Source organism: Nansenia antarctica (genome assembly GCF_963989245.1).
Source record: "Nansenia antarctica genome assembly, chromosome: 6".
NCBI lineage: Eukaryota > Metazoa > Chordata > Actinopteri > Argentiniformes > Microstomatidae > Nansenia > Nansenia antarctica.
Window position 1 is genome coordinate 4,481,995 of NC_137676.1, and position 18,331 is coordinate 4,500,325.

The window sequence follows — 18,331 nt, forward strand, 5'->3', positions numbered from 1 at the left end:
GAAACCTTCTCTTCTAATGAAGGACACTGCGGAGCCAAACTGCATTCAGCCCCAACGAGAAATCAATACTGGGAGAGAGAAAGTGAGGTGATGAGGAGATGAGATGAGATTGTGTGCAAGTCCCTGAGCTCTCGTTGTCAGTGTGAGATGAATATGTCTCTCTCTCTCTCATCCTCGTTCTCTGGGAGAAAGCAAAACTAAAAAGGGGTAAACAAACTCAAATGAGTCACACTTTTACATGACGCTGCTCCGACGCCCGTGGCGTAAATCTGGAGTTAGTTTAGTTAGGCCTACATCATTGTATTGACGTTGTACATTAGTAGGCCTTAATCACTACTCACTCAAGGCAACTGTAAATGTGAGATTAAACGGCTGATAATCGCAGATAAGAAGGAACTTGTTCCGCATAATGAATGTTTCACATTTCATTGCATGATCTTATGGTCCTATAATAAAAAATATGGTTTACAATATTTAGTGTAGCGTCACTAATGATATTTTGTTTTTAAAGTGCTGTTATCCCAGTTAGCATTTTAGCTCTTGGCATCACAAACCCCCATGTCTAATATATTGAATGCGCTACTACTAACTACTAGCTAAGAGTGGAATTCTTGAGAAAATACAGATGTTGTGTGTCAACATTTGATTGCCTGGAAAAGCACTCAACAACAACAACAACAACAACAACAACAACAACAACAACAAGCACAAATGGAGTGAGCTTAGTTCAGGCAGGACTCTAAGTCAGTACCACACCCGGCACAATCATATGTAAGTGGTAGCCTAATTGGACTGACTTATATAGCGCCTTATTCCAAAGCGCTTTACAATGGCCTCTCATTCACCCATTCACACACCAATGGCGGCAAGCTACCATGCAAGGCACCGGCCCGCTCATTGGGTGCAATTTGGGGGTTCAGTGTCTTGCCCAAGGAAACCTCGAACCCCCCTCGACACCCCAGCCGGGGTTCGAACCACCGATCTCCGACCTCGAGATCATTAGACGCTGTATCTACCCCACATGTAACACGTTGGTATAGCAGCCCGTTCAAATGATCAGTCTATACACCTCTCTGTAGCTACAATATTGTTGGTGGTACTGTTGATCGTTAATGTGAGATTCAAGATTCAAAAAACGTTATTGTCTACATCACATAATGATAGAAAATTGTCTTAGGGGGCTTACAAACAATAAACACATACACCCATGAAAGACATACAATTCCAATTTGGAACAATCAGTTCCATAAATGAAAATAAAATTCCAGTTCGGAACAATCAACAATCAGTTCCATAAATGAATAAGAACTGTTTGGTTTCTGTTTGACATTGTTCAACATGGACATTGCAGTGGGGATGAAAGGGTTTTTGTAAGTTCTCTTTTTGGCCAGAGATGCTCTAAAGCCCAGGCCTGATGGGAGTAGCTGAGAGGAGTGGAGGGGGGGGGGGGGGGGGGGGTGAAGGAGGGGTGAAGGGGGATGTGAAGGAGTGGAGAAGTGGGGGTGAAGGAGTGGTGAAGGGGGGGGGGGGGGGGGTTGAAGAGGGATGAAGTGGTGGTGAAGGGGTGGTGAAGGAGGTGTGAAGGGTCCCTAGTGATGGAGTCTGCCTTCTTGTTTTACTGTGTAGGGGTTGATAGATGTCCAGGCTCCCTGATACACAGTACATGTATGTGTTATAGTGGTTTATATAACTCCCAGGCAGGGAGTAGCTTACATTCAAATACGCTAAGCCTAATTGTATAACAATTTTATATATATTGTAAAAAAAAATACAATATATAATAATATAGACGTGTATGTTTCTGAATTCTGACTAAAATAGGGGGAAAAAACCAGGGGTTTGAGCTGGCTCTCGACTAGTATAGTAGTATGGCTTAGAGAGATTCAGTGTCCCATTTTGATGCAGTGTTCCACGAGTATCACTTCCCCCCCCCCTATTAAAATAGGAACGCTCCACCCAGTTGACATTCAGACTGAGCCTGCAGGGGACGAGAGCTTTTATACTGTGAACTGAGGCAGAAGACTGGGAGAGAGGAGAGAGGAGGAGGAGGAGAGGAGGAAAGAGGAGAGAGGATGAGGAGAAGAGAGGAGGAGAGAGGAGGAGAGAGGAGAGCGGAGGAGAGAGGAGGAGGAGAGGAGGAGGAGACAGGGGGAGGAGGAGGGGAGTCACTTCAGTGCATCCGGGCACTTACAGCCAAATATATTGCGCGTGTCGATGCAGCAGTCGTGCATCCATGCCACTGCAGAGCGTCGCAGTGGCTTGCTTGAGGCAAGCTAAGCTAACTGACCACGGCGCGCACACACACACACACACTGACCTTGGGTTGCTAGATGGCGCTAGTGAGTCGGGCTTGCGCCGGTTTTCAGGAACTAACGCAACGATGGAGTTTTTGTGAGCTATCCCACAAAACTTGAAATTCAAAACGTGAACATTCGGTTCCTATTTCGGCAGCCTGAGGTATATAACAGAGAAGATGTTTTAGTTCCTATTCTGGCAGTGTGTGTTTGTCTGTAATATTCTGGCTCATGCCATTCGGTCTGTCTGGGCTATCTTTTGCCGGGGGGAAAGATGCCAAGATTGGATTCGTATAGGCTGTTATTAATTTTTATTACAGCCATTATTTAGCCATAGTAACAACAACAACAACAACAGTACATAAAATATATATACTAATGGGCATTGTTGATGGAATGAACAAGACTTAATAACAATGATTAAATATTCATTCTTTTTAGAACCTGACCGCTTGCGTTTTCCCGCACTTGATGACCTGCCACCTGCACCACATTAGTGAATGCTCTGGGAGTCGAGTAGTCGGGAGTCTACCTGGTCACTACTAGCTCTCAGTGAGCCCAATTAAGAGTCAGCTTGATTCAGGAGGTGTGTGGTTTGGCATTAACAGCTTGTCATGCTGTTGTCTTGGCAACTGGGATGGCACCGACCTGTATGACACCATAACTACCTCACAACAAATGCATTTGGGACAGTGTGGGATAATCAGGTGGACACACAGAGTTGTCTCATAATGAATCAGGCCACACGTTGTCTTACATTCGTATAAACGTACGAGAAGAAACGCGAGAGAAACTCCACCCAACACAGTTGTAATCGAGGCAAAGCACAGCGATTCTTACAATGGTCATAAATACCACCGTTTAAGCGGATTCCGACAAACGACATTTCAAGGTATTTAGGTCAGGTAAATCAGGAGTCAGTAGGGGATGGGAAGGGGGGGGGGTGGTAAAGGGAGATGGGAAAGGGGGATGATGGGAAGGAGAGATGGGAAGAGGGGGGTGGAAAGGTGAGATCGGAAGAGGAGATGGGAAGGGGAGGTGGGAGATGGGAAGAGGAGATGGGAAGGGGAGGTGGGAAGGGGAGAAGAGGGGATGGGAGATGGGAAGGGGAGGTGGGAGGTAGGAAAGGGGGATGGGAAGGGGAGATGGGAGATGGGAAGAGGGGATGGGAGGTGGGAAGGGGGGGGAGGTAGGAAGGGGGGATGGGAAGAGGAGATGGGAAAGGTAAGATGGGTTGGGGAGGTAGGAAGGGGGGATGGAAAAGGGGGGTGGGAAGGGGAGATGGGAAGGAGGGAGGTGGGAAGGGGAGGGGAGGTAGGAAGGGGAGATGGGAAGGAGGAGAGGAGGTAGGAAGGGGGGATGGGAGGAGGGGGAGGTGGGATGGGAAGAGGAGATGGGAAGAGGAGGGTGGGAAAGGGAGATTGGAAGGGGAGGGGAGGTAGGGAGGGGAGGTAGGAAGGAGGGATGGGAAGAGGGGGAGGTGGGAAGGGGGGATGGGAAGAGGGGGAGGTGGGAAGGGGGGATGGGGAAAGGAAGATGGGACTCACGGTTGGGAGTGTGCCGTCTCGTAGCGCTCGAAGGCGTGGCCCAGGTCATGCTTGTTGTTCATGTAGCACTGCGTGCACAGGTCGTAGTCGAAGCACACCTTGCACTTCCAGCGCATTCCCATGATGCCGTGCTTCTTGCAGCTGTCGCAGATGATGTTGGAGTGACGCACACCTGAGGGCGAGAGACAGACAGAGAGAGAGAGAGAGCGAGACAGAGAGAGAGAGAGAGAGACACACACAGAGAGAGAGAGAGAAAGAGAGAGAGGGGTCAATGGATGGGGTCAAGTCAAGCCGTGAGGGGACTGTAAACAACATGCTATGACACCACAGAGGCTTTGGTGTGAGTTTCACTGCGGGACTTTTCAGTAGCCTGACGATTCCCCATTTGAATATGAACCGAAACCTTGAATACCGTTGTCATCATAGCTGCTCTTTAGCTGTGTGAGGAACTCCCAATGAGACAATTACAAAATAATAGCCAACATATAATAAATCAAACCAGGAAACTAATACAGGGTACATACAATAGATCCTGCTCATCCTCCCCCCCTCTCTTTCTCCCCCCCTCTCTTTCTCCTCCCCTCTCTTTCTCCTCCACCCTCTCTTTCTCCCCCCCTCTCAGTCCCCCCCCCTTCTCTTTCTCCCCCCCTCTCTTTCTCCTCCCCCCCTCTCTTTCTCCTTCCCCCCCTCTCTTTCTCCTCCCCCCTTCTCTTTCTCCTTCCCCCCACTCCCTCATCAACTCTCCTTCTCCCTCTGTCCTGTTTTTTCGCTCCATTAATTGCAGGCTGAACTCTTCTGAAGCAGAAAAATACAGCTTTTAATGGAGCAGATGAAATCCTGCATTAGTTGTTTGTCATTAGATTCCAACGCAGCTGCGCTGTCTGTCGCTGATGGAGAGAGGAGTTGGCCTTTGCTCTGGTCTGCTCAGCTGACCGAGCACGCGATTGAAGGAGAAGAAGAAGCTTGATTGAGTCACCGGCCGGAATGAGAACTCTACTGCCCTCCATAAATAAAATCGGGAAAAGAGGAAACAGCATTTTGTCTTCTGTTAGCGCTGTGCGCCAACACGCACTGACAGCAGCAGCAGCAAAATGTGTTGTGAAGTGGACAGAATACAGCGGGATCGCAGACTTCAGGCAGTTATTGCATGCGAAGGACTGTCGACTAAATACTAAAACACGAATGCTTAATTTGGTCGTTTGTTAAATCGGTCCCTTTTGGGGTACCCTGAAAGACGTGAGAGACTATGCATAAAAAAGTGTTGTCATTTCTTTTTAGGAACGGTGAAACCACCGATATGTAAACAAATAACATCAAATAAAAGAGAAATCCCTACTCTACCCTCATACGTAGTAGGGTGGATTTGGGTTATCTGGGACATTGGGTATAATGTGGGACACTTGTGTTTATTTCCTGTTCTAAGAGGACTTTTACTAGCGTGGGTGTCTTGTGACTGGAATCACATCCCTTCCCCTTCATGGGGGTGGTGTCACAGAAAGGGACTGGAGCTCAGCTGTCCCTCGTGACCAGATGTCCCACATTACCCAGAATTCACCCTACTTGTTTTAACTTTCGGAGTGTACGGGGCAAAAGCAGCAAAAAACGCCTCACTGTCCCATTACTGCATCTGCATAAACAGCTGAGGGTAGTGGTGGCCTGGCCTAGTGGATAGTGAGTTGGACTGGTGATCAGAAGGTCATGAGTTCAAATCCCACCTGGGAACACCACCACTAGTGTGCCATTGAGTAAGACACTTAACCCCTAAGTTTACACCAGGGACTGCCTGTAATCTTTAAATGTTATATTTTTTTGCATTTTTGCAGACACCTTTATCCAAAGCGACTTACAACAAATACATTTGACTAAGTAAGTGAATCATCTATCCACCAGTGATCATAGCAGGAAAAAGAAATCTATGCTCAGGCCTGGAGCCATTGGCAGTCGTCGTGCTAGAATAAGATTTATTTATTATTATGACTTTGAGGAAACAGTACAAGGGGGTAGTAGATGTCTCAGGAGGGACAGTTCAGGTGTAGCCTGTCACTTTGGATAAAAGCTTCTGCTAAATGGTAATGTTATAGCTTTATATAAAACATGCTGAGAATTGAAGTCTGTCTCTCTACATTCTGGGAAATTGAGCAATCATGGAGCACACCCCCGCCCCCTTTTCCTTCATGGACAGAGGTGCCAATTAAATCCCCCCAAAAAAGTCTCCATTTGAAACCAGTAATCTGCCCTCTAGTCTCTCACCGATCTGTGCGTTGTCGTAGAGCAGCAGGTCGTAGGAGCCCTGGTAACCCGTGCGGTAGTTGGTTCTAGTCCCGCTGTCCCACTGCACCACCACCGTCTTGTCTGGTGTGGTGGTGCTGCCCTGGCGCCCGATCTCCACCACCGTGCCCACGTGACCCTCCCCGTCGTCCTGGTTACCCCACTTCCAGTCCAGGCCGCGCACCGCGCGCATGCCCACCTCCATGCTGGCCCTGGGGGGGCCGGCGGGGCTGGGGGGGGCGGAGCAGCGGCGGTGGGGGCGGGGGCGGGCGGCGGCGGGGGTGTCGGCGGTACTACGCCTCCGGGGCCTCAGCAGGGCAGGGGGGGGGGCCCGCCCCGAGGAGAGGGAGGGCACCAGGAGCACCTCCGGGCACAGATCAGGGGAGACTGTAGGGGGGAGGGGAGGAGGGGGGTGAGACAGGAGGAGATGGTTAAGCATTGGGGTGGGTGCTCACTTTGGAAATTGACTTAACATTTTCATCAGGAAAAAACTATAAAAAATCATAACTGATGATTTCAAGAAAACCTACCCACCCCAAACAATTACGCACAATTCAAATCAAAATAGGTAAATATAGCCTAGTAGGCCAAGGCTTTAATTAATGTACTCAATGGGGTAGTGATCGCCTAGCGGACAGTGAGAGTGAGTTGGACTGGTGATGATCAGAAGGTCAGCTTCAAATCCCACCCTGGAACAACACCACCACCACTAGTGTGCCCTTGAGTAAGGCACGTAGCCCCAAGATACTCCAGGGAGACTGTGTCCCCTGTAATCTCTAATTGTCAGTCGGCTTTGGATAGAAAAATGTCAGAAATGTCAGAAATGTAAATGACTGCGGAGGAGCTCTGTGTTTTTTCCCTCTTTCCTATCGGAGCGTTCACTGTGTTCACTGACCCCCACGCTGTGTGACGCGGCCCCTCTCAGGAGGGCGCAGCTGGACGTTAGACACCGCCGCTACGGCCCACTACACCCCCCCCCTGCTACGCCCCCCCCCCCCCCCCCCCCGCCGCGCTCTTATCTAGCCTTGACCTGCCCTGCCCCAGCAGCAGCAGCAGCCAGAGCACACAGACCACACATCCTAACGATGACGACTCCGCTATTTAGATTCCACTGCTGCTGTGGCCATTGATGTGGTGATGAGGTCTGTGGCTCGGCGGAGAGAGAGAGAGAGAGAGAGCAGGAAGTCTCACAATGAGCTACTGTGTGACAAACAGTGGCCGGGCCCGGGCCAGTCCAGCCAGTCAGACTGCATACCCGTGGTGTATTTAGTCCTGCCGCAGACATTCTCTCATAGAAGAAGAAGAAGAAGAAGAAGTGGGTTCAGTTGACCACACCGAACGTCGTCTATCCACTTCCTCGAACTTCCTCGAGATTAAAAAACGCCTCAGTCAGAACAGACGTTCAGACTACAGTCATCCATGCTACACAGTCAAAACTGTCGTTTTTTGTGTTTTAGCCTGAAGTGGAATTAACTGTTTTTGAACCGTGATAACCCCCAACTGTCAGTTAGACGACAGGGCCGTTTTTTTTCTCTGCGATGTTCCCGCCTACCGTGACTCTGACGTGGGTTCCAACCGTCGTTGTAACAACTACGGGGTTTGGATTTTGGGATTTTTTTCAGCGATCGTCAGGGCCGGCCGCTGGCATAAACAGTCTGTGTGGTTGTTTAGGGCCACAGCCGCTAGAGGGGGCCACACTTTTGCCGTCGATTTAGTGCTAAATTGCTACACCAGTCAATTAAAGATTCCGCTAGCCCCCGTCGACGAAACACTGCGCTAACAACTGGACGGCCTACAGCTTACCCTGAGATTGGAGCCTTTTCATAACAGCCCCACAATGGAGCATATATATATATGTCGTGTGTGTGTGTGTGTGTGTGTGCATGCATGTACTCAAAGTCCTAAGCAGAGTGAAATAAGAAATGTAGGCCTATGCCTGCCAGACAAACGGATTGGAAGGCAAAAAGAACGGTTCTGATTCTCCCGTAGTCTAGCTCCGACTGTTTTAAAATCTCTTTTTAATTATCGCCACTTCTCACCTGCAAGACTATTTCACACTCCGTTTCCAAAAACAGAGGGAAACCAGCAGCTAGTACCTACCCACGGACACTCACACTACCTGGGACGCTTCACACTCCCAAACAACACAGTCCTCTACCCCAGAATGACCAACTGTGATTCTACCAAACACCATAGACTGCCCTGAACCTTTCTGTATTATGTTGTCAGCGCAATTCACCCTTAAATATTGGTGTTTAGCCACACGGTTTAGTATCAAATCTAGATTAATCCAGCAGTAATAGGAAGAAAAACATTGGAGCAACATATGTTTGTGATGATACTTGTGTGTAATGTGTATGCTTGCAAAGATAAAGCGTTCAATGTCATTTCGGTATTAAAGGCATCTGCTTAAGCGTGGAAACACACAGGACGGGGGATTAGCAGGGATGAGCAGGTTGCCAGACTCTCGCTTTCCAGCCCAGAAATCATCACGGTTTAGCCTGTTTTCACCGGATTACTTACCCTGGCCAGCCATGTGACACCTGCGTGTCAGTGTGGGGACCACTCTCTCAGGCAGTGAACCACCACCAATGCCCCACCCCCAGCCTACCGTGTGGTCATGACTGTGTGTGTGTATGTATGTATGTATGTGTGTGTGAGAGAGAGAGAGTGAGAACAACTAGAGCGAAATAGGCAACGCTTACTGACAGGAAAACACCGATATCAAATCCCATTGTTCTCCCTCCGATCGCCTGCCTGACTCAGGGACTCAGGGCGTGTGTATGTGTCATAAGAGAGTGTGTGTGTGTGAGAGAGAGTGAGAGCAAAAAAGGCAACCCGTATTGACAGGAAAACACAGATATCAAATCCTATTGTTCTCCCTCCTGAGAACATGATCGACTCAGGGACTTAGTGTGTACATAGTCTGTGTGTGTGTGTATAGTCTGGGTGTGTGTGTGTGTGTGTATAGTCTGGGTGTGTGTATGTGTATGTGTATGTGTGTGTGTGTGTCTACGTGGGTATCAGTGCGTTGCACATTCACCCAGGCGGCCCCGGCCGGCCCGTTCCTGACAGAAATAAACAACTGGAGCTTCCATGTGACCTCCATAAATAACAGCCTGCCAACCCAACAGCCTCACTTACAACAAGGAGGGAGCCCGGTAACCACGGAGACGCTCCGGCCTCACATTTGTCAGTTTCAATAATAGAGAGAAGCGTTTCGTCTCTGAGGAGGGAGAGACAGCAGCGCATCGTTCACCCCGCCGCCGCCGCCGTCGTAATGACGGCTCCATTAGAGCGCTACGCTCCAGATGACACGGTCCCGGGGCCGCCGGAGGCAAGAGACCAAAGGAGCCTCCATCTTAACTGTCGACAACAGGTCGTGTTGTCAGTGTTAAACAGGGAGGGTTGGCGTGACGCGCATACCGATAGTGTGAAGCACTAAGTAAAGCAGCTTCTTCTCCTTGCCTCCCCCCTTCTTCACATGTGTCGACAACCAGACAAGATGGGAGGAACTAGGAAGCAACAAGGATTTAACTGAAAAATATATCAAAATAAGATAAAACATTATCAGTCCCTGATTCTTCAGGAAAATAAGTTGAATCGTTGACATTACTGACGAGATGGGAGGAAGCAACAAGGATTTAACTGGGAGATTTTTTTAAATCTATAAAAATAAGATAAAACATTATCAGTCCCTGATTCTCCAGGAAAATAAGTTGAATCGTTGACATTAACTGAACGCACCGCCCGTGGCCTTGAGAAACTGACAGGGATAAGGAAAAAGAAGAATTTCGAGGAGGGGGAAAAAAAAAAAACTCCCTCTGTGCTATCATTAGCCTTTATCAGATAGGGATTTCATTTCACCAGCCTGCTAGGCTAGGGCGCGCTGATATCTCATCAGTATTAAATAGGCTAGGACGACTGGCTGTGCCAAGTACGCTCACAGCATGGCGGAGGACTCGAGGAGGAGGGTGACTTCTACAACCTACACGCCACACGTTCTTATCCCGGCTTTAAATGAACCCTACTGCTCTACTAGAGCATGAGCTTATCTCTGTCCACACTGATAGAGCAGAGTTGCACCTGGAATGGATTTTTTCATCTTATGAATGTTTTAACATTATATGTATTCCTGTGGTATTCATTTTCATACAGAATGTGACAGTATGTTTCCATGAGGAGTCCCTGTGGGATTGTTGTGAGTCTGACTGTCCTGTTTGTGAACACAGAGCTGTTTGGGCCTTGTGTTCATAAACAGTTCGTTAAGGACTCGCTGTCGGTCCCACGAGAACTTAACTCCCTGTTCTCAGACTCCTTATCAATGTTATGACTATGTTAACAATATATCAATTGTACTATATGAGAGTTTTGTGTAGTCTCTTTAACTTCCCATTGTGAAGTTGACTGTCCGCTCGAGCTGTAAGATAATTTTCTTCAATAAATACTATACCTAGATTTAAAGCAAGTTCCTATTTTGAGTCTCATTAATTAATCCACAACACTCCTCAGATCACATCAGGGAAGCCAAGGGGAAACGTTGGGCGGTGGGGGGACATCTTTGGAATCAATACTTTACAGCCAATCGGTTACATAATGGGTTACATCCCCATCAGTGTGTGTGGCAAGTATCTGGTAAATATGAAACCGGACACAACTCACCTACCACTAGGGTTACTGACTGACCAAATCCATAACAAGATAAGACCAGAATGGAGAGGGAGGGGGGGGGAAAGAGAATAAAGAAAGTATTCAAACAGATTGTGAAAAGAAAGCAGGAGTGATATTGATTAACAGAGATGGATAGAGTAAGCCAGTGTGAGTGAGAGGGTGAGTGAGAGAGAGAGTGAGAGTGAGAGAGAGTGAGAGAGAGTGAGAGCGAGAGAGTGAGTGAGAGTGAGAGTGAGAGTGAGAGTGAGAGTGAGAGTGAGCGTGAGAGTGAGAGTGAGAGTGAGAGTGAGAGTGAGTGTGAGTGTGAGTGAGAGGGTGAGTGACTGAGAGTGTGAGAGTGTGAGAGAGTGAGAGAGAGGGTGAGAGAATGAGAGAGTGAGTGAGTGAGTGAGAGTGTAAACAAGCAAGACAGAGAGTGAGAGATCCCCCCAAATCCACCACTGATCTACACACTGAAACTATTTGCTGAGTCCATGGTTCGTAGTCCCTACAGAGAACAGGGGTTGCCTGCGCTGGGTCATGTGAGGTGTTTGTTGGCTTAGCAACGCAGGCGGGCTACACAGGGCTACACGGTGGGAGTCCTTCCTCCCTGGAGGTAGGAGGAGGAGGAGGAGGAGGCCTGGGCAGGTGGGAGGAGGAGGAGGAGGAGAAGGAGGAGGGGGAGGAGGCCTGGGCAGGTGGGGGGAGGAGGAGCAGGAGGAGGAAGAGGAGGCCTGGGCAGGTGGGAGGAGGAGGAGGAGGAGGAGAAGGAGGCCTGGGAAGGTGGGAGGAGGAGGAGGAGGAGGAGATGGCCTGGGCAGGTGGGAGGAGGAGGAGGAAGAGGCCTGGGTAGGGAGGAGGAGGAGGAGGAGGAGAAGGCCTGGGTAGGTGGGAGGACGGAGGAGGAGGAGGCCTGGGCAGGTGGGAGGAGGAGGAGGAGGAGGAGAAGGCCTGGGCAGGGAGGAGGAGGAGGAGGAGAAGGCCTGGGTAGGTGGGAGGAGGAGGAGGAGAAGGCCTGGGCAGGGAGGAGGAGGAGAAGGCCTGGGTAGGGAGGAGGAGGAGGAGGAGAAGGCCTGGGTAGGTGGGAGGAGGAGGAGGAGGAGGCCTAGGCAGGTGGGAGGAGGAGGAGGAGGAGAAGGCCTGGGTAGGCCACCTCTTAGGGAGCCGTCCCTGCCAATCTGTGTCTGAGGACTAAGACCGCCAGGATTAGCAGCTACTCACAACAGATGGGCCAGACGCACACACACACACACACACACACACACACACACACACACACACACACGAGGGCCTGACGTCACCTCTCTCTCTCTCTCTCCCTTTCTTTCTCCCCCCAACACACACACACACTAATGTCACTTTTTATCTTGAATTATGCCTATTATGCCTTACTGTGCTGCAATGTCAGGAACCGAAGCCTAAGAATTTTACTCTCTTATATTTGTTTGATGTGACGTAACGTAACAATAAAACTTGAACACAGACACACATTGCACTCAGGGGCACAGGGACGCACAAACTGAGGTATTGCTTGGCGTATCAACGGTTAAATACCTCACTCATAGCCCCTTGAGCAGAAAATACAGTGTTCACCACAGTACGTTTTAATTACAACAAACACATCTGTAGATGAAGTACACACTTTCATGTGTGTGTAGATAAGCCTTCACAGCCACTCCACATACAGTACAGTCCCTTGAGACCGCTTAGCTACACATGGTTTGGTCCTAATAAGAACAACGTTTTATTTAAGGGCTTCCTGGCCTGATATCTGAAAGGGGTGAGTGTGTAAAAAGCCAGCTGGAACCGGAGCGTGTCAGAAACATCTGGTGACCAAAAGTTTTCAGAGGAATCGATATAGACCCTGGATAAACAACCCGTTTGGCAAGATTACATCATCAGACCTGGCCCTGGCTAGAACATTACGGGACATTTGCTGTTTTCCTTCCTTCCATCTTTCCGCCTCACAGTAGCTAGGCTAACTGTATTAGACAATTACTGTCCGTTTATGTTGAATCTTTGACAGGAGATTGTTTCCGGAAGAAAATATTTTGTGCTTTCCAAAAGAAACAAAAATCACAAAAACAATGAAGAGTGGAATGCGCACACAAATCACAACAGTAAAAAAATGGTTTAAACAATCGAAAACAACAAACAACGAACGTTTTTGCTGCTTTTCGATTGTGTAAATCATTTGTTGTGATTTTGCGTCATCCTTAGTTGTTTTGTGCTGCTTTTTTACACAACACCATTGTGGTGTTGAAATGCTACAATTGTGTGGACCCCCCCACTCTGTGTCCCCATTGTCTTGTGATTTACTGATTCAAAATCGTTTACACAATTGAAAAAACTGCAAAAACAGTCCAATGTCACATGCATTTTGTTTACCCCGCCTTCCCAATCAAAAACTGTCCTCATATCTTGACATTTGTTGACTCTCTGCGGATGCTGTGAAGGCCAGCGTGACTCTCAACTCTTTATCAACGCGGTGTGTAATTATGTAACAAAAACATGGTACTACTACAAACTCATTGCACTGTCACTGGTTCAGAGAAAGCTTCAGATATTGCATATCTGACAAGACATTCAGAACCATTTTCCAAAAAACATCTCGTCACAAAATAAATAAATCAAGTACGTTAACTACGGTAAGTAAGTAAATCACCCAAACCAACTTGTTTGTACCAAACATTCAGCCGATGTGTGCTCCAAACAGGCTAATACCAAATGTAATTCGTACAGCGCTTTTCATATCCACACAGAATTCACACAACACTGACTCTGTACATCAGCAACGATAAGCAACAAAAATAAACCTTAACCAGACTAGAGCTAGTAGTAGTAGTAGTAGTAGTAGTAGTAGTAGTAGTAGTAGTAGTAGTAGTAGTAATAGTAGTAATAGTAGGCTTTTGTTGGTACACAAAGATTAAAAAAGAGACAAAAAAACTCACTTCCCATGATCCTCAGCCCACTTCTGAACATCTTCAGCGGTTGTATTTCACCACAGGAGACCATGGGCCTAGTGCTGTGTCACTGGTCATTATGGCCGGCGTCTATACCGAGGCCCTAGCACTCTGGACCAGCTGTCCTGTCAAAGAGCTCGAGACACTCTGGACCAGACGTCCTGGAACATGGGGAATGAACCCGTTCTAGCAGTCTCTCTCTCTCTCTCTGTTTGTCTTGGTGTGAACTTTGCTCTTTGTTTTGGAAGTGGGGGGCTAAACCGACCCAACGTTAATCAAGGACAGAACGTGCTGGACTCCCCTATCAGAGACCCAAAACAAGACGCTTTTTGTAAAGAGAAAGCCCTACAGAAGAAGAGCTGTGTGTGAATGGCCTTCCTCTCTCTACCCCTCTCTCTAACCCTCTCTCTTGCCCTCTCTCTAGCCCTCTCTCTAGCCCTCTAGTCCTCTCTCTAGTCCTCTAGCCCCCTATCTAGCCCTCTGAATTGGAAATGTGGGGGCCTCAATTCAAATCAACGGCAATCAATCAATCAATCAATCAATCAAATCAGCAGACAATGTTTGAGGAAATCATCGATTCACTCGATCACCTATTAGGTCCTATGGCCCATTCCAAACAAAGCCGAGGTCACCACTCTCTGGCGGTGATCATACTTAATACTTAATCCCGTCATACTGAAACAGGCTACCTGTTGTGTCGCAGGCCTCACTCTCCACATCGGATCAAAGCTCTCTCAAATGATGAGTCAGGCTCCAAATGCTAAACTCTGTCAGCCTCTCCTTAAGTCTGTAATGCTGCTTCATAAAAGACAATGAAGAGTACCTTCAGAGGAATTCTATGGTTAGGAATAGGATTACTGTTGGGATCCTCTCTGAGGACTTAGCATAAACGCGTACACGCGTGGGGATCTAGCCGGGTTTGGTTACACAACATGTGTGGGAGGTCGTCAGAGTCCTGCCTTAAACAACCTGCGGGCTTTACTACAGTTTTCAACGATATATGGCAACAATCGTAGTAGTGTAGCCAATTGCAGTCTTGGTTACATTGCCTCAGAATTTGCGCATGCATGTAGTTCACTGGTCTCTAACGAGTGTCTCTAATTCACCAATGATTTCATATCTAACAATACATTAAACACGAATAAATGACTAAAATAAGATAAAGGCCCAATCATCTAATCAAAATGTTAAGTGAAAATGTACAGAGTACCATCATCCTTCCAAAAACAAAACACTCTCCTGTATTCAATGAGCCTTTGGACCGGAAACAATGAAGGCAATACAGCAACAGCGAAAGCAATACTGTACACTATGCATACACTGGCATTATGTTACCTTGAATGTGGTCAGAAATAGCTGTCTGAATTAAGACATTCGAAAGCATCCCATAGATAGCCTACACCACCCCCAAAACTAAGAAAGACATCAGTGAAATATTGCGTCACAGAGCTATACAAAAAAGAAATATAATACATCACGGCTCGGTTTAATAGCCGTGGTTTACCTGTTGGAACAGACGCGTGCCGCGCAGTCAGCCAAGGATACAAAAACACAGGAGGGGGAGGAGGAGGAGGAGGAGGAGGAGGAGGAGGAGAGGAAAGGGCTCCTTCCTCCGATCTGCGCAAGATGGTGAAAAAGAGAGAGAGAGAGAGAGAGAGAGAGGGACCAGCAGCAGTCCCCTCCACCAACAGCCCCGGAATCAGCAGCACCAACAGCCCCCCTGGAGGGGGGGAGGGGAGGGGAGCGGGGGGGCAGGAGAACCAAACAGCCCCCCGGGGGGGTAGCAGGCAGCACCTCCACCCAGAGGGAGGATAGATTAGATCCTGCTAGGGGGGAGAGATGCTAGAGCATCTAGCCCTGTGGTGGTGATGTCGCTTCCAAAAACAGACCACCACACGAGAAAGAGGAGGAGGAGGAGGAGGAGGAGGAGGAGGAAGAAGAGGGAGCAGAACACCAGTACTCCAGAGGTGTGATGATGTAGCTGTAGCAGCAACAGTAACAATGCCACCAGCCAGCAGCAGCTGTAGCTGCACAGGAAGCAGAGGAGGCAGCAGTGTTTACGGCGGCAGCAGCAACAACAGCAGCAGCATCATCATCGCGCCTGCCTGCTGCTTCACCCCTGTAGAGCCGGCGGAGGAGAGGAGGAGACAGGAGGAGACGCAGCCGGGGTGTAGAAAGGAGGAGGAGGAGGAGGAGGAGGAGAGTAGTAGAGGAGGGCCCTGCTGCTGCTGCTGCTGGAGGAGGAGGAGGAGGAAGAGGAGGAGGATGATGGAGGGAGAGCCGGCGTTTAGTCCTTTGTTGCGCCTCGTCAGCAGGGATTACCAGAGGAGGGTAGAGAGACGGCAGGGGGAGAGAGTGGCTGGCCCGAGTGGCGGCGCATTCAGGTCGACGCGCGCGCGCATAGACGCACACGCACGCACGCGTTCTCTCTCTCTCTCTCTCTCCCTCACACACACACACACACACAGCCGAAGGGCTTCTGTACACTCAGAGGAGCAGCTCTCGGGCTGCTATTCCTGTCACCATCGGTGAACCCGTGACACACACACACACACACACACGAGTGTGCATGCGCTCACTTGTCAACACACACACACACACACACGCACGTACGTCCGCAAGCTACATACACTGTGTTGAATAGCCCCCCTCTTTCCCTTCCCCTGGGACACCTCTCCCTCTCTGTGCTGCCAGTGAACAGACGGGCGGAGAGGAGAGAGCCTAGGGGGAGGGGTGATGAGGGGGGGGGTGGCGGGGGGGAGTGTGTGTTTGGAGAGGGGGGTTGGAAGAAGAAAAGGGGGGGGGGGGGTGGAGGGGGACTTGATGAATGAGCACCTGCCATGATTCTAATTTTCAATCCCGAACCAGCGTGTGCGTGTGTGTGTCTGTGTCTGTATCTGTGTGTGTGTGCGTGTGTGTCTGTATCTGTGTGTGTGTGTGTCTGTATCTGTGTGTGTGTGTGTGTCTGTATCTGTGTGTGTGTGTGTGTGTGTGTGTGTGTGTGTGTCTGTATCTGTGTGTGTGTGTCTGTATCTGTGTGTGTGTGTCTGTATGTGTGTGTGTGTGTGTGTGTCTGTATCTGTGTGTGTGTGTGTGTGTGTGTGTGTCTGTATCTGTGTGTGTGTCTGTATCTGTGTGTGTGTGTGTGTGTGTCTGTATCTGTGTGTGTGTGTGTGTGTGTGTGTGTGTGTGTGTGTGTGTCTGTATCTGTGTGTGTGTGTGTGTGTGTGTGTGTGTGTGTCTGTATCTGTGTGTGTGTGTGTGTGTGTGTGTCTGTATCTGTGTGTGTGTGTGTGTGTGTGTGTGTGTGTCTGTATCTGTGTGTGTGTGTGTGTGTGTGTGTGTCTGTATCTGTGTGTGTGTGTGTGTGTGTCTGTATGTGTGTGTGTGTGTGTGTGTGTGTGTGTGTCTGTATGTGTGTGTGTGTGTGTGTGTGTGTGTGTGTGTCTGTATGTGTGTGTCTGTATCTGTGTGTGTGTGTGTGTGTGTCTGTATGTGTTGGGGGGGTACCTCGAAATAGAAGAGGGAGAGAGAGACCACACGTGTGTGCATTTTCACAGCCGACCGACAACAGCCCTTTTAATGTGGGCATAGCTGTGGGAAGGCACGGCCAATGTGTGCTACGCAGCCAGACGAACTGTATTCTACTGACACTGACACATGAAGCCCCCCCACCTCCTCCACCCCCTCCCCCTCCCCCTCTCCGCCCCCCTCCCCTCCCCTCCCATGACTGGCCAATGAAACGGAGGGACAGGAGGTGGTGGTGCGCCACAGAGCAGACAGGCTCCCAATAATGAGGTCTGCTGCTCTGTTCTACGTCTCGTAAACAACAAAGCCTGTGTTGTCCATATGAGGGGTGAGGCAGCCGGGTGGGGGGGGGGGCAGCGGAGGGCTAGATAGGAGGACTAGATAGGACTAAGAGGGCTAGATAGAGGGCTAGATAGGGGGCTAGATAGGACTAATAGGGCTAGATAGGGGGCTAGATAAAGGGCTAGATAGAGGGCTAGATAGGGGGCTAGATAGAGGGCTAGATAGAGGGCTAGATAGGGGGCTAGATAGAGGGCTAGATAGGGGGCTAGATAAAGGGCTAGATAGGGGGCTAGATAGGGGGCTATAGAGAGGGCTAGATAGAGGGCTAGATAGAGGGCTAGATAGAGGGCTAGATAGGGGGCTAGATAGAGGGCTAGATAGGGGGCTAGATAGAGGGCTAGATAGGGGGCTAGATAGGGGGCTATAGAGAGGGCTAGATAGAGGGCTAGATAGAGGGCTAGATAGAGGGCTAGATAAAGGGCTAGATAGGGGGCTATAGAGAGGGCTAGATAGAGGGCTAGATAGAGGGCTAGATAGAGGGCTAGATAGAGGGCTAGATAGGGGGCTAGATAGGGGGCTAGATAGGGGGCTAGATAGGGGGCTAGAGAGGGGGCTAGAGAGAGGGGTAGAAAGAGGGTTAGAGAGAGGACTAGACAGAGGACTAGAGAGAGGAGTAGAGAGAGGACTAGACAGGAGTAGACAGAGGACTAGACAGAGGGGTAGAGAGAGGACTAGAGAGAGGAGCCATTCCCACACAGCTCTTCTTCTGGAAGGACACTGTCACGCAAGACTGACTCCC

General features: G+C 49.3%; 1 protein-coding gene across 1 annotated transcript in view; it reads right to left on the reverse strand.

Annotated features, from left to right (window-relative positions):
- mib2 (MIB E3 ubiquitin protein ligase 2) overlaps positions 1 to 13,873 on the reverse strand; it is a 54,291-nt gene extending 40,418 nt beyond the window's left edge. The window contains exons 1-3 of the mRNA XM_080533709.1: positions 13,711 to 13,873; positions 6,092 to 6,496; positions 3,842 to 4,013 (exon numbers count right to left, since the gene is read on the reverse strand). Of these exons, the coding sequence (XP_080389835.1) occupies positions 3,842 to 4,013; positions 6,092 to 6,496; positions 13,711 to 13,774 (641 nt within the window). The 5' untranslated portion in view covers positions 13,775 to 13,873. The remainder of the gene's footprint in view (positions 1 to 3,841; positions 4,014 to 6,091; positions 6,497 to 13,710) is intronic.
- Positions 13,874 to 18,331: the final 4,458 nt, after the last annotated feature.